A 14,381-nucleotide genomic window follows, 5' to 3' on the forward strand; every position below is an offset into this window, starting at 1 on the left:
CATTCCTGGCTTGAGTCTCAGGAAAGTGAACACAGAGGGAGTTGTAACCCTAGCACAAACACCAATACAACAGCAGTTCTTGCATGCCAGGAACTGTTCTCAGTGCTTTACATATACTAACAGAAAACAGTTCTATGACGTAGATACTGTTGATTTCCCTATGTTATAGATGAGGAAGGTGAGGCACAGAGAGATTCAACTACTTGCCCAGTGTCACTCATCAATGGCAGAGCAGCATTGAGACCTCAGTAAATCTAGCTCCAGAGTCTGTGCTCTTAACAAAACATCTGAGGATAGAGAGGGGAGATGAGGCTGTTTAGAATTCAAGGGAAGAGCATGCAGATCCAGTTCTGCTTTTATTGGTGTTGTGAATTCGAGGCAGGAGTCACATGTTTGCAATGGATCAAGGCTTTAGAGCAGGGTAGCTAAGAATGGGTGGGCCTGTGTGACAGTGACCCGGAAAAATATGACGGAATGAGGGAGTATCCTCTTTAAGACAGCTGGAACAGGAAGAGGTTAACAATTCTAGGTTAACAATCACTTACCTGACACCTGCTCCCAAAACTAATTCTATTGATGAAGGATCTTTCTGAGCAGTAAGCCTGAGTTTAATTAACCTTATGCAAATGAGCTTAATTGCTTCTCAGTGGCTGTGGTCCAGAAGCACCTAGGGATTCCTTCCCTCAGATATTTTCAGCACCTAGATGAACTGCAAAGTTGGAAGCCATTCATCCAGACATGTGTTGTGTGCCTGTGGAGCCCTGGGCCCTGTGTTGAAGATTGCAAGAAAGAGCAAGGTGTGACCCCTGCTGTCCACGTACTTTCACTTTTAAGGCAACAGACACTTACAACCAAGGATAACAAAGTGAGGTGAGTGCCCTGCTAGCCTCATGAGCCGAATGCCACTAGAACAGAGTCGCCTCAGTTCCAGGAGTTGAGGGGTCTTCTAAGTGGTACTTTTGCACACAGGTCACCCTGATTTGCAGAGGAAATGGAGATGGGAAGGGACTTACTGCTTTCTCCCATGAGAGTGAAAAATAAAGTCACTTGATGCTGTCTCCAACGGCGGCTCCAACTTTGCTTAGTCTCTCACTCTGGATTTGCCAGGACAGGTGGGAATAGTGATCAGCTGTCCCACTGCCCCTCCCAAGAGGGGTCCCGGCTTCCTCTGGATAAGAGGCGTGTTTACCTGGTCCCTTAACCCAGATCTTGGACTCCAGAGCCAGACCTCCTGTAAGCACGGCTGGGGGCCAGGATAACAGACTGGAGGACATTCTGTCCCAACTTCCAGGCCCCACTTTGTCTCCCTGGGAGCCCAGGCACCCTAGTCTGGGCCTTCGGGTGCTGGCTGTAATGCTTAAAATCTGTCGCAAGGTGGCAACATTGTGGCGAGAAATAGATTTGTTTTTAAATCATGCGGTGTTTTTCAAAGCATATTTTCCCTATTAATGTTTCATTTAACTTAATTAGAATCTGGTAAACTAATTAAAGTAGATTCGAGTCCTGCAATCAGCAATAATTCGTATAATTATTGATAATTACATCCATACCAATCGTTTGGTTATTAACATTTTGGGGGGAACAAACCACTTCGGAAGGGACGCGAAGCCCAGGAGGGTTTTTGCGACTGAGCTTTCTGGGTCGGATCCGCCCACGACTCCAGCCCGCAGAGATTCCGGCCCAGATGGGGGCGCCCCATCCTCAGCCTCCTAGGAGCTTTTTCTGTCTGTGGGAGTTGGGAAGGAAGGGTGGGAAGGAGCATTTGCCAGGTTCCTCTGTCGGGCCGCAGCCACCGAGCTTCCCGCCTGGGCGGTAATGGTTATGCCTATTTTACAGAGAAGGAAGGTACGGCTGCCAAAGCTGCAGGTCGCGGTGGGGAAAGGCGCCGGCAAACTCCCGCACCCGCGCTGTCCCGCCCCGTCGCAGTTCCGTGGGCCCTGGCGCGCCCTGGGGACTCCAGTCTCTTCCTCTCTGGACCTCAGTTTCCCCGCGGGCCCAGCGGAGAACGGATCTGGTGGGTCCCCCGCATAGGAAACGTTCCCGCTCCCGAGAGGGGCCCTGCCCGGAGATCGCGCGTCAGGCGCTCTCACTGCTGTCATCTCCCTCGCGTCCGCTCTGGGCTTGGCCCTCGGAACATCCCCAGACTCGAGGGCTCCGAGCCCCAGCGCAAAGAACCCTAGGGTCTGGCTTACTGGCTATACGGCGCCGCGGGACTCCCCGTTTGCACAGCTTCCGGAGATCCAGAGAGCGCCCCTACTCGCCGGCTCCGTCCGAGGCCGCCCCGAGACAACCCACCACGAAACTTCCCGGTCCGCACAGTCCAGGGCTCCCGGTCCAGAGCTGCCGGCCGGTGGCTCAGGGCCTGCCGCCCGCCTCCAGTGTCTGCGTCGCGCTGGGAGAGCTCTGAGTGGGGGACTGAGGGCGGGAGGGCGGGGCACTGGCCCTGGGGGCCCTTCTACGAGCCACTTGGACTGAGGCCTGCGTCCTCCGTCCTTATGTCATAGAGGCCGAAGTGGAGACCCAGGAAAGAAAAAAGAAGGGCGCGACGCGAGACCCCCGCTAGCCAGCCGAGGGCGAAAAATGGAAGCCAAGGCTCAATGACTCCCAGTGCCCAGCGCTCTCTCCCACTCCATCCACACCCTCTTACCCTCAAAAGCACTGTTCTGCAGTTTAACAGATGATGTGGTCATCTGTAGTCCAAGTGGCAGCTACGCTGTGGAAACTGAGGCCGCTGCGAGGCCAGACCCGGACGTCGGACACCCCAGCCGAGTCCTTAGCCCATGTAGGACGGTACAGAAAATGCGGGCTGGGCTCCCTCCTCTCGGGTAGCCGAGGGGCAGACGACAGGGCATCTGTGACCTAGCTCTCTAAGTCCCGATTTCCTTTCCAGGCCTGCCGGGCAGAGACCCACTTTACACCCTGCACCCCCCACCCCACCCCAGGGCTCCCAGGCCAGGCCGGTGATGCCCGCGCCATCTAAAGGGACAAATCTGGTTGAGCCTGGGATTCCCGGCAGGGCACCCTGTCTGTGAACGCCCCGGAGGTAACTTCCCCGGTATGGCAGGCGTGGAAATGGGCCTGGATCAACCCTCGGCCCCGTCAAACGCTGGGGGGAAGAGCCGAGGACCGAGGACCGCTGCTCTGAGAACCGTGACCTAAGGCCTCTCCTCCATCCCGGGCCCAAAGGAGGGTCCTAAACACGGAGAGAGAGTGCTCTGTGGGGGAAAATTGAGTGTGTCTGGAGGGGCACAGTGGAGAGGTCGAGCGCTCTCTGCTGCCCACCTGAGCAGGCGCGACTCTGACCCCGGGTGCCCCAGAACCCGCGGGGCGGCTCCCACTCCCACCTGTTGCGCAGTGGTCTGCCCGCCCCGGTCTGTCGGCGCACTCCCACCTCTCCGTAGCCCCAGAAGTGACATCTTTTTAAAATTATTATTAAAAACAAAAGTCGCAGGTACAGGGTGGTCTCCCCGAACAGGCTCCAGGTGGTTGCCATCTCGTGAGTCAGTTGTCGCCTTTTTAAAGTGCTGTTACATCAAGAGGTTACAACAAAAAGACAAAGCAAAATCCAAAGGGGAATGCAAAACGGGACTGGAAGTGCGTCCAGGAGAAGGAAGAAAAATAACTTACAGCATGAATAAAGTGAACCTAATGCTGAACCGAGAGACTCACAGTACATTTATATCCATTGCACATAGCCACTTTGTCATTGGGAACAGGAGTTTCAGAAGTAGACGGGACAGGGAGTGCGGGGCCGGCGCCAGCGAAGTTACTACAACGTATTCACAGTCTGATTCAATCTATACATTGGGGGGGGCGCTCTCCCCTCCCTGCTTCTCGCGGTCCAGTTAACCCCTTGAGGTCCGATGCCTTGGAGTTCAAACGGGGTAGGGGGATTTGAGGCGTGAGGCGGTATTTACACTTGGAAACCGAGCCAGGGCCCTGGACTGGGACGCCCGGGAGGGGGCGGGCAAGGCCGGGGAGCCCGGGAGGAAGGCGGACGGACCGGCGGGCGGCTGTATTTACAACGGTCGGGTCTGAATGGCTTGTTCCTCGCTCAGGGCAGCCGCGGCAGCGGGTATTTACAAGGAGCAGCATGGCTTGAGGGCGCAGGGGTGGGGCTGGGCCGGCCCTAGGGCAACAGCGGGGGCTTGAAGGAGCAGTTGCCGGTGCAGTGTCGGGGCGTCAGCATCTTGCAGGAGAAGTGGTGCAGGGCGTCGTGGGCTTCTGGGGATAGAGTCACGAGGGTCACTCTGGGCGCCTCTCTGGGCTCACCTGGCCGCGCAGTCCACCCTTTCCCCTCCCCGGCCTTACCCAACCCTCTGGGGTCAGGGAATCTCAACGGAGCGGATCCGGAGGAGGCAGGAGGGTAGCACAAAGGCTGGTGAATGCAGAACCACTGCTCTGGCTCAGTAGCCCCGTTTACAGAAGAGGAAACTGAGGCACAGTAAGAGAGGGGTCAACTTGCTCAAAGCTAGAACTGGTACTAGAAGGCAGATTTTCTGACGCCCGAAGCCCAAGGGGCTCCTTTCTCTTTACCCCACCGTCCTAGAATAATCTTCCCGTTAAAATCAATTCCCACTTTCCTCCCTCTCAGACTCTGATCCCTGTGGATCGTGGCCTTCCTCACTAGCCCCACTATTCATTCATTCACTTGACAGCACGGCCAGCAGCCGGCACCCCTCCTATCTTTGCTTCCCGGCTTCCGCACCTTTCAGTTTCTGCTGGATGGCGTAGCGCGCTTTCCGCTCCTGGTCGAGTTCGTTACACAAGGTATCTGGAAGACAAAGGGAGGGGGCCAGTGGGAAACGCGGACCACCCTCCGAAAGGCCAGGGTCACAGCCCGGGCTTCCTCCTCTCCTCAGAGCGCAGCTCCGCACCGAAACAACTCCAGGGACGGGGGAGGGGTGCCGGAGCTCCTAACTGCAGACTGGCGGAGGAAGGAAATGGCCTGGGATGGCGCTTAAAGGCAGACGGATCTAACCAAAATTAAAGCAAACTTAGGCATTACTTCCCAGGTAATTTTACGCCTCGATTTTTAATTTAGAAACCATGGAAATTGCCGCGATAAGAAGTTCAATCACTCCATGTAATGATGCCTGCAAGCCGTTTGCTGGGCTCGCTTGCCATTCGGAGGCTAATCAGAGTATACAAAGGATATTAAATAAAAAAAATAATTGTTAAATTACCTTCAATTTAAATCCAAATGACTGAGCCAACATTGCGGCTCCTGCCAGACGAGAGGCAGTTACGGCCCGTGCACGCGCTCACCTGACTCCCGTCTTACCTCTGACAATTTGCAGCTGTTGCACCATTTCTTCTCGATAAGCCAATTCCCTCTTCATTTGATCCTGAAAATTATCTGTGCAAATTGATTAAGTGAGAGCTGTTAGGCACAGCCCCCTCCCCCAGCTCCACTTTCCCATTCCTTGCCTCCCCCTTTTACTCCTGCCCCCACCCCCATCCAACCATTCGCGAGCAACCCTGGAAAAGGACAGTTTCTTAGCTTCTGCAGGGCACCTAGTGCTAGCTGCCTGGCACCTGGCTTTCGGAGTAGATCGGGGCACCCTGGTGGAAGGCTGGTGATGAGGTGAGGCAGGATGGGAGTGGGTACCTTTGAGACTCTGAAATTCCCGTTCCAGCTTCTTGCGGAGCTCCATTTGCTCCAGGAGCAGTTTTTGCAATTCATCTGTGAAAGGGGGAAAGTGGGAGGTAAAGTGGGAGGCAAAGCAAGGTTATTTGGAGCTCTGGGGACCTAGAAAGCACCCAGGTTCTGCCCTGGCCAACATCCCTGAGACGAGAGTTGAGGAGGATGACCAGTAGGTGGAGGCCCTCCGCTCTCTGGCTTTACCAACTGCATTCAAAGGATTTGGGTGAAGAAACTGGGCTGTGGGGTAGGATGCCCAGAAGAATAAATTCAGGACTGTGGAATCTAGGCCCTGGCTTCAGGAACTATGCAGCTGGGCAACTACTTTAAATTGTTCCTAACTCCCTAACCTAAGAGGCTGGTCCACTGAAACTTGATTTCCCAATTCAAGTGATAGACAGTCCCCCCCCCCCACACACACACACACCTTTCACTATAAATCGGGGAGGCTCTGGTCAGAGCCTTGGAGACCTTTCCCAGAAAAATACACATACAACAGTTTGCCTGCAATTTCAGGAGGTCTGAAGACTGCTAAATCCATGCTAAGAACCCTCAATATAAAGCACCAATGATTTTTGAAGGTAATGGCATTTCCTGTAAATCTGTAACTAGGAAGAATGGAAGACCACCAAGTGCTTGTCTTCCTTCTGCCACCAATTCCCAAGACCATCTATGGGCTAGTTGTGGGGCAGGGAGCTAGGGTAGAGGCCTGTTGGTGCCTTCAGAACCAACTCCAGAGGGAAAGACGTGGCACCTGCCCTGACGGTGAGGTCTTTGGTATCTGGGCCCTCCCCCAGGAGAGGCACCTCTGAAATGCAAGAATGGAAGGTAAAGGGCCAAGTGGGGCTAGAGGCTCCTCTACTCTGCACCTCAAGCCGTAGACTCCCCCCTTGCAGGCTGGGCAGTAACATGGGATCCCCATTCTGCAAACAAGCTCCATCCTCACTCCATTTAGGGCAAGGCGAAGGTGGTTATGTTAATTCCAGGAAAGAGGAAAAACATCTCTCACATATTCCTAAAATCAATGCTTCCCTGCAATCCTGCATGGAAGTCCTGTTTTCCATTGAGTTTAGGGAACCCAGACTGTCCTGTCTGATTGTCCACAGGCATCAAGTTCTGACCAGGTTATTCATTTCTCTTTTCTCACTGGGCTATTCAGACAGACCCGGGCCTTGGGAACCCAAACTTTCAACACACTTCTGGGGGTTTGTTTTACTCCCATGCTCTACCCTCATATAAATACCTCTGTGCCAGGATAATGTGTCCAGAGGATCATACTTTCTACGCAATGAAAGGGAAACTGATCCCCCCCCAAGGCCAGGTCTTTTTCACACTCACCACCTACAGGGATAACACCCATCTGCAGGAATGGCCCATCGCCCTCAAGCACAGTGTACGCCTTTTCCACAGATTTAGTCTCACCTCTAGCCAGGTTCTCGATATCTTTCTCCACCAGCTGAGTTCCTGTGACATCCAAGGTAAGCCCATCTTCGCCTGGGATGCAAGGGCAGGTAAGAGGAGTTCTGTCCTAGGAGAGCCCTTGAGAGGGGAGGGGTGAGCTTCCCAGGAGCCAGAGCAAGTCAGGGACCTACCCTAGACGCTCTGCCTTTGGAGGAGACAGTTACAGGTTTCCGGTACTACCCACCTTCTAAGACGTCACGGTACTGAGCAGGGTCGTGAACCATGGAGGAGGGGGCCTAGGGAAGATGGGCCATCTAAGGGCTGGAAGTCCCCTTTGACCTATTTTTCGTGGGCGAGGACGGCCCTCCATTTCCTTTTAGTACGTCCTCTGCCCTTATCTGAAAGAACCTCAACCTCACAAAGGAGGCAGCAACTCAGAAAACCCGGCCTGCACCCTGCTCGTGTTAAATACTTATCTGCTTGCTGAGGAAGAAAACTGGCAGCTGCTTACACGTGATTAAAGGCCTTTCTCTCAAGCCTCTGGGAACCTCGGCGACCTGGGTCCCAGCTCCCGGGTGCGGTGGGGTGCGAGGGGTCCAAGGGCTCACCTCTGTCTGTATTTGCAGGACTTGGCTGAGAGATACTCCTTTGGTCTGGATAGGATTTCCTCGTTTCCAAATCATCGGCCGGCGAGTGATTGTCTTCCTTATCTGGCTCTTAAAGGCAATAAACCGAGTTTCAAGGAGAGGCAAAGAAACCGTGACCCGGATACTGCCAGAGCTGCCGCGGTCGGGGCGCTGGAGCCCTAATTAAAAGCGTCGTGGCCGCCTCGGGTTCCCGGCTTTGCGCCCGGGAGCGCGCCCTGAGGCTTTGGGCCCGGGACCCCCCCGACCCCGTGCGTGGTGGGCTCATCTCCGGGCTTCACGCCCCCGCTCAGCCCCTTGGAAAAGAGCAAGACGAGCAGCCGAGTCCACCAGGGACAAGCGACCTACATCGCGCGCAGATACTAGGGCACCGCGAGCGCGCGTGGCCGCCGGGTCTGTCCGCGCGACACCTGCGGAGGACGCGGCCCAGGCTGCGACCTTCGGGATGGGTGGGGGGACATGGTCCGGGGCTCGGCTGCCTCGACCTGCCCGAATTTCCGAGACCCTCAACCCCTCCTCAGCGAGGAACCTGGTAAGGCGCGGAAGTGCAGGGCGGCCCCCACCACCCCGCGAGGGGCCTCAGCTACCCTGGCGCTTCTGGGGTACCCAAGCGCGCGGCCAAGTGCCGCCATCCTGCCCCTGTTTGGCCAAAGGGGACCCCGCGGCCAAACACACTTGCTGAATAAATGAGAGGACTTGAAGGAGGTGTCGGGAGTGATTTTTGTTAAGGGTTTAACGCCGTGCCTGGGGGTGCGTGGGGGTGCGTGTGGTGGAGAGGGCCTGTTGTCACTGCTGCTTTTAAGTAAGCAAAGGTTGGAAATTGTTGGGAGTACTCGCTTAGCCTCCTTGTTTTCGTTATATTTCCTTCCCTCTCCCTCTTTCTCTGAATCTGTCTTTTTTCGCAGGCCTTCCTTGACCCCGGCCCTCTGCCTGCGGTCCCCCATTACAGTGGCGAGCGGCCGCGACAGGAGTTACCGTGGGCCTCAGGGGTGCAGAGGTAGGAGGCCGCGGGCCCCAGCGCCACCGCCGCGCTCTTCACTTGCTCATCCCTCTCGGGCGCGTACACCTGCGGCGGCCGAGAAATGACAGGCGATTAGGGGGGCGCCCTGCGGCGGCCCGAAGCCGCCCAGCCCTACCCTGCGGCCGAGAGGGAAAGGGGAGTGGCGCTGGTGCGTCCGCTGGACGTGAGCGCCCCGGGCAGCAGTGACGCCCACGGCTCACCCTCGCTCCCTTGCAAACGCAGGGTAATTATTAGCGCCTGCGGGAAAATTAAACACAAAGCGGCTCCCAAGCCACGGGCCTTTCAGTCTTCTCCACCCTCAGCACCTGCCTCCTTTTAGGCATTTTCCCTCCCGCCCGTGCCCCGTCCCCGGCATAAATGACGCCTTTCACATCCGGTTAATGATTCGTGTTTTAATGAACCGAATGTACAGGTGTGCGCACCCACTTTCAAAATGGCTAACGACTCCAGCCTGGCTGTATCCTGCCCGTCAAGCCCCCCTCCCGCCCCGCACGAGGTCCGAGGCAGCTTCCCAGCAACGAACTCTGCGGTTCCCATGCGGGAGTGTGAAGAGATTCGGAAAACTGGGAGTTGGGATGGTGGGAGATTCCGGGGACCCGGTACTGCTGGGGCCTGACTTGGGGAGAGGCCACACTGTCCTCTCTTCTCTTCCTTGGGGCTCTGATGCCCAGCCGGGCGAGCGCTTTACTTCGGCTTTGGGTTCCTTTCTTACCCCCTGTCTCCTCCTTCACACCCCTTTTCTGTCTCTTTTTCTGTCTCTGGCAGTCTCTGCCGGTCTCTTTCCCACTCCCATCAACAAAAACAAAGCACACCTGTTCCCCAGTCCGCCCCCTGCCCCCAGCTTCCGGCTTCCGAAACCCTCACTGGAGGGTCGGGCTGGGCCCAGCCCCGCAGCACGCCCGAGGCTAGGAGTGCGGAGCGTGGCCTGAGCCTGCTGCTCCGACGCGTGCGCAGAGCAAAGTTCCCGTCCTCCCGGCCCCGCAGGCCCGCGGCGCACAAGGTAGGTGGGAAGGCGCCACCGGCTGGGCGGGCGCGGGGCTCACCTTGGCCGGCGCGGGGCCTCCTAGGGGCCCGCAAGGCTCTCGCAGGTCGTAGCCGCCGCCGCTTGGCGGGCTCCTCTCAGGTCTCCGCACCATGTCTTCGGCCGCCAAGTCCCCAAACGCGGGCCGGCCGGCGGGGGGTGGCCCGAGGCGGCGCCGGGGGCGGGGGCTGCCGCCGTCGGGAGAGTCCGCGGGACCGTCCGCGCCCAAGGAGGTGGCTGACGGGGGTCCAGTGGGCTGGTCACCGTCTGGGCCACCCCCCGCGCTGGGTGCGCTGGGCTCGGTCTCGTCCTGGGCGCCTTCGTCGTCGGGGAAGCGGTTGGATTCCACGTCCACCTCCGGCTCGTCCGCCGTATCCACGTCGGGCGAGGCGGAATGGTAGCTGGAGCTGCCCTCGCTCAGAAAGTCTGGGCTCACGTAGCCGCCGCCCCCCGCGCCAGGTCCGGGCCCGCGAGCAGGCCCCGCGCCGTACGCCTCCCGGGCGCTACCGTAGAGCTTAGCGATGCTCTCTGTGTCTTTGACCACTGGCCGGAAAGCCGACACGTAGGAGCCTTTGCGTGCGGGCGGCGGGGGCGGCGGGGGCGGCGGGGGCGGCGGGGGCAGCGGGGCTAGGGGCGGGGGCAGGGCCTCGTCCGCGCCGTCTTCGTCCAGGGGCCCGCGGGACAGAGCGCTCGGGCAGCGCTCCTCCGCGCCAAGGCCGCCCTCTTTGGCCGGCTCGGGACCGTCCAGGGACTCTGGGCCACTGCTGCCAGCAGCTGCCGCCGCCGCCGCTGCTGCCGCAGCCACGGCTGCCGCCACGGCCTTGGCTTGGCTCTGCGCAGCGGGGTAGGACGGTACCGGGAGGCTGCCTGCTGCTGGCCAGAACATGGGAAACGTCGGGTACACGGTGGCGGCGGCGGCCGCTGCAGCCACAGCCGCTGCGTCCTTGGCTGCCCCGGAGGGTTGATGCCCCCAGAACATAGCGCCGCCGCCCGGGCCCGCCCCTGCCCCCGGGGGCAAGTGGCTGGTTCCTGGGCCCCCAGCGCCCCCGCCAGTGCCTGCGCCGCCGCCGCCCCCAGTGCCAGGACCGCCCTTTGGCTCGCCCGCGCCTAAAACTGGGTCGTCCTTTTTGGGGCATAGGCCGAAGGCAGTAGGGAAGCCGTAAGGATGGGGGAAAAGTGGTGGGGGCAGCTTTTGCAGGAGCCCAAAGCCTTTGCTGGGAACCGGGATCACCGGGTAGCTTCGTACGCCGGCACCGCCACCGGGCCCTCCTGGGCCCGCCTGGCCACTAGCTCCGGTCGCCAGGCCTAGTCCGCGCTGCGGGTGGGGAGGAGGTGGCCCCGGAGGCCCGGCAGCCTCATCTTCGCCACAGCGCAGACTTTTGTGGGGCGGCGGGCCTGGGGCCATCTCCGCACCGCATCCTGGGCCGCCACCGCCGCCAGCACCACCCTTCCCCTGCCCACCCGACCCGCCATTAGCACCGCCTCCGCCGCCTCCTTGTAGCGAGAAGGTCCTCTTGCGCGTGCCGCCATTAAACATGGCCTTGACGTCCTCCCAAGCATGGCTCAGTTCGTCTGTGGCCGACTTGTCACTGAGTTTGAGGTGACGACGCCAGGAGTTGAAGTTGGCGGCATCGGGCTGTGTGTACTTGGCGTCGGGTGTGCGGTGCGAATGGAAGATGAACTTGTTGGGCGAGAAGTACATGCTGCAGTAGCCGCACTTGATGCACTTGGCTCGCGAGCTGTTGTAACGCGCAGGGATGAAGCTACCGCGCGAGCCCCACGCGCACTCATGCACCACATCGAAGGCGAAGTTCTCGGGCAGCTTGGGTGGCTTGTGCTCGCCCAGGAACGACTTGCACAGGCGTTCGGCCTCTCGCTTGGTGATCATGCCGCAGCGGCGCGACGAGATGGGCATGGCCCCGGCCCGACGCAGAATCTCCAGCTGTACTGGCGTGCACTGCACGCACGTGATGCCCAGGGCCACGCGTCGGTTGTGGATCTCATTGTAGCTGTAGTTCTTGAGGAGGGTATTGGAGATCTGCGCCAGGCACAGGCGCTCCTGGCCGTCAATGACCAGCGACACAATTGGTACCCCGTACAGCGACGTCTCGCCCACCTGGTTGGGTTTGAGAGCGGTGGAGCCCGAGTACGGCTGCAGCTCCTGTTTGGAGTTGGGCGAGGAGCTGCCCTCGCGCCCCGGCCCCAGCTGAGTGGTGAGAGCCTCCATGCCGCCGCTCCTGCGAAATAGAGAAAGCAGAGAGTAGATGAGCCATTTTCAGAGCCGCCATGGCTCAGGCCCGCCCAGTGGGGCGCGCCGAGTAGGGCGCGCGGGGGGGATACTTGGCAGTGGGGAGTCCAAACTCATTCACCCCCTGGACGGGAGTCTTTTGTTATTCAGACCCCTGTTGGCGCTGTAACAAAAGCCCCCAGGGCTTGGGGGAGGAGAAGGTGTAATGGAGACCTCAGGAATGTCCCGGCTGCAAGGAACCCAATCCCGTTTTCGGACTGGGGAGCAACTGAAACCCAGATACACAGAGTGACTTGCCCAAGGCCACACAGCAAAGCCATGGCGGAATCCAGGCTTTTTCCGCGCCCAGGTCCGTGCGCCTCCGGCAACCCTCGCAGCCGGTCCTGCCGGCCCGGGTCCTGAAGCCCGGACTTCGGGGACCTGCTGCCCCTCTGCTCAGTCGCGCATGCACGCGGGCGGGCGGGGGCAGTGCGAGAAGGGGTGGGGAGGCGGGGGAGGGGCAGTCACTGCCCATCTCCAGACAGCAGGGGGTGGAGGGGGTGGGAGGAGGAGGGAACCGGGTCTGCCCGCGAAGGAGAAAGGCTGAGGCTATCGCTGTTCGCGGTGCTGAACCCGACCGTTTCCGAAGCGCTCCGTGCGCACGCGGACCTAGGGCGGCCCCCACCGCACACGTCTCGTTGCTGAGCCGGCTTCAGGGGACAGCATTGCCAGTTTCCACAGACCCGAGCTTCTCCTCTCACGCCTGGCGCCCGCGTTCGTTGAGCGGAAAGATTTCGGCTGGATATATAACCGTTTTCTTTCCAGCTATAAGTGAAACCAGGATCCTGCAGTTCTAAACACATTTTCTGCATTTTTAGCTGTGTTCCAGACCAAAGCTGGTTTCCACCGAGGTCAGCGCATGGGACAGAGAGGTTTTCAAGGAACTTTGTTTGTAGTCACTTCTTAGCTTCCAGTCGCCCAGTCCCTGAGCTTTCCTTCTTCGGATATGCCTTTCCCACTTGGGCCAACTGCAGGCTCCAGGGGTCTGGGCTTCCTCTTTGAGGGGCATCTCCTCTCTGAGTATCCTTCATGCCCCGCTGTCCCGGCTCATATGCGCTGGAAGGAATCTCGGCCATCTTCGTAGCCACTGCAAGGCTCCAGGCACAAAAGTTGCTGCTAGCCCTGCACTTTGCTCTCCGGCTGAGGCAGGGAGAGAGCTGTGCAGGCAGATCTCAGCAGCGGGGACACTTGGGGACTGATGTTTGGGGCCGTCTAGGTCGCCTTGCCCAGCTACGTGTCCTCAGACAAGCCAGGCTTCGATCCGGCCCAAGGCTGCAGACGCTCCTGTGGCCAGGGCGCCCAACCCTGAGGGCGGGCCCCTCCCCTGAAGTCGGCCCTGAAGGTAAATCCATTTTCAGAGGGGCAGCTCCAGACAGGGATCCCAGTTCAAAAGCCTTCAGCATGGAGACCGGCATTTTCTGTTTATCTGTCTGTCTCTTTCTCTCTTCCTCTCTGTTTACCTAGGAGCCCCTCGTTTGTCGATCATATCTGTCCCTGAGCTGTCTCTGCCAGCTTGCTCCTCTGTCATGTTTTGTACCTTCTGCAAGTATCAAGCTATTTATGTATTATCTGTCTGTTTCATCTTTATCTCCGAGGATCGAACTAAAATAAGTTGACCCTTATTTCGCGTTGAGGTCCTTTGTATCATTTTAGGAGGCAAAAACGCTATCCTAACTCCCCGGCTGACAAGTCCCGCGCCCTCCTGGAGGTGGCTGGAGGGCGCGCGGCACCGGCGCCGGGAAATGACAGCTGCTCGGTTTCTCGAAATCGGCAACTGTGCCTGGCCCGCATACAGTGAAGAGAGCGCCCGAGCCGAGAGCGTTCCCCAGTTCAGGAACCTGGGTCCCTGCGCGGTTTTCCCTGAGTGAGAAGAGGGGGGTCCGGGCCCGGAGTCAAAAGAAGGGGGTCCCTAGAAAAGGAACAAAATTTCGGGGGCCAAAGCGGAAAGCACAGGCGAAGGGCCATACGCAGCGACAAGGAGCAGCAGCCAGAGCAGCTTGGGGGATCCTTGTCAGCTCCTGGAGCTTGAGGGGCGAGCTTGGGGAGGGCAGCGAAGCGGGAAACGGGCAGTGGTGGGAGAGAGGCGGTGGAGTCGTTAGGTATAACCATAAAAACAGCCACAGGAGCCCAAATCAGAACTAAACGAAAAAAAAGCTGCAGGGGCAGGGCGCGGGGGCGGCGGGCTACCGGACGCGGGTACTCACAGTGCGGCGGCGGCTGGAGCCGGGGTAGCGGTGCGCGGAGGTGCGCGGCAGGAGGAGCGGCGGGCGGGAGTCCGGGATCCGCCGGGCTCTCCGGGTGACGGCGCGGCCCCTCCCCGCGCGCGCGCGCACAGCCGCGCTCCTACCCGCGGCCCCTCCCGT

The 14,381-nt window shown here is 59.1% G+C and overlaps 1 protein-coding gene across 1 annotated transcript; it reads right to left on the reverse strand.

Annotated features, from left to right (window-relative positions):
* Nucleotides 1-3,410: 3,410 nt before the first annotated feature.
* SKOR1 (SKI family transcriptional corepressor 1) lies at nt 3,411-12,369 on the reverse strand. Its single transcript, XM_037733150.1, has 9 exons — nt 12,193-12,369; nt 9,754-11,968; nt 8,665-8,755; nt 7,654-7,761; nt 7,067-7,138; nt 5,612-5,686; nt 5,285-5,359; nt 4,709-4,774; nt 3,411-4,224 (listed from the first exon to the last, which is right to left on the reverse strand). Exons 1-9 carry the CDS (start codon nt 12,297-12,299, stop codon nt 4,130-4,132), a joined length of 2,904 nt encoding a protein of 967 aa, XP_037589078.1. The 5' UTR covers nt 12,300-12,369; the 3' UTR covers nt 3,411-4,129.
* Between the last annotated feature and the right edge of the window lie 2,012 nt (nt 12,370-14,381).

This window comes from Cebus imitator, unplaced genomic scaffold (assembly GCF_001604975.1).
Source record: "Cebus imitator isolate Cc_AM_T3 unplaced genomic scaffold, Cebus_imitator-1.0 Scaffold496, whole genome shotgun sequence".
Taxonomy (NCBI): domain Eukaryota; kingdom Metazoa; phylum Chordata; class Mammalia; order Primates; family Cebidae; genus Cebus; species Cebus imitator.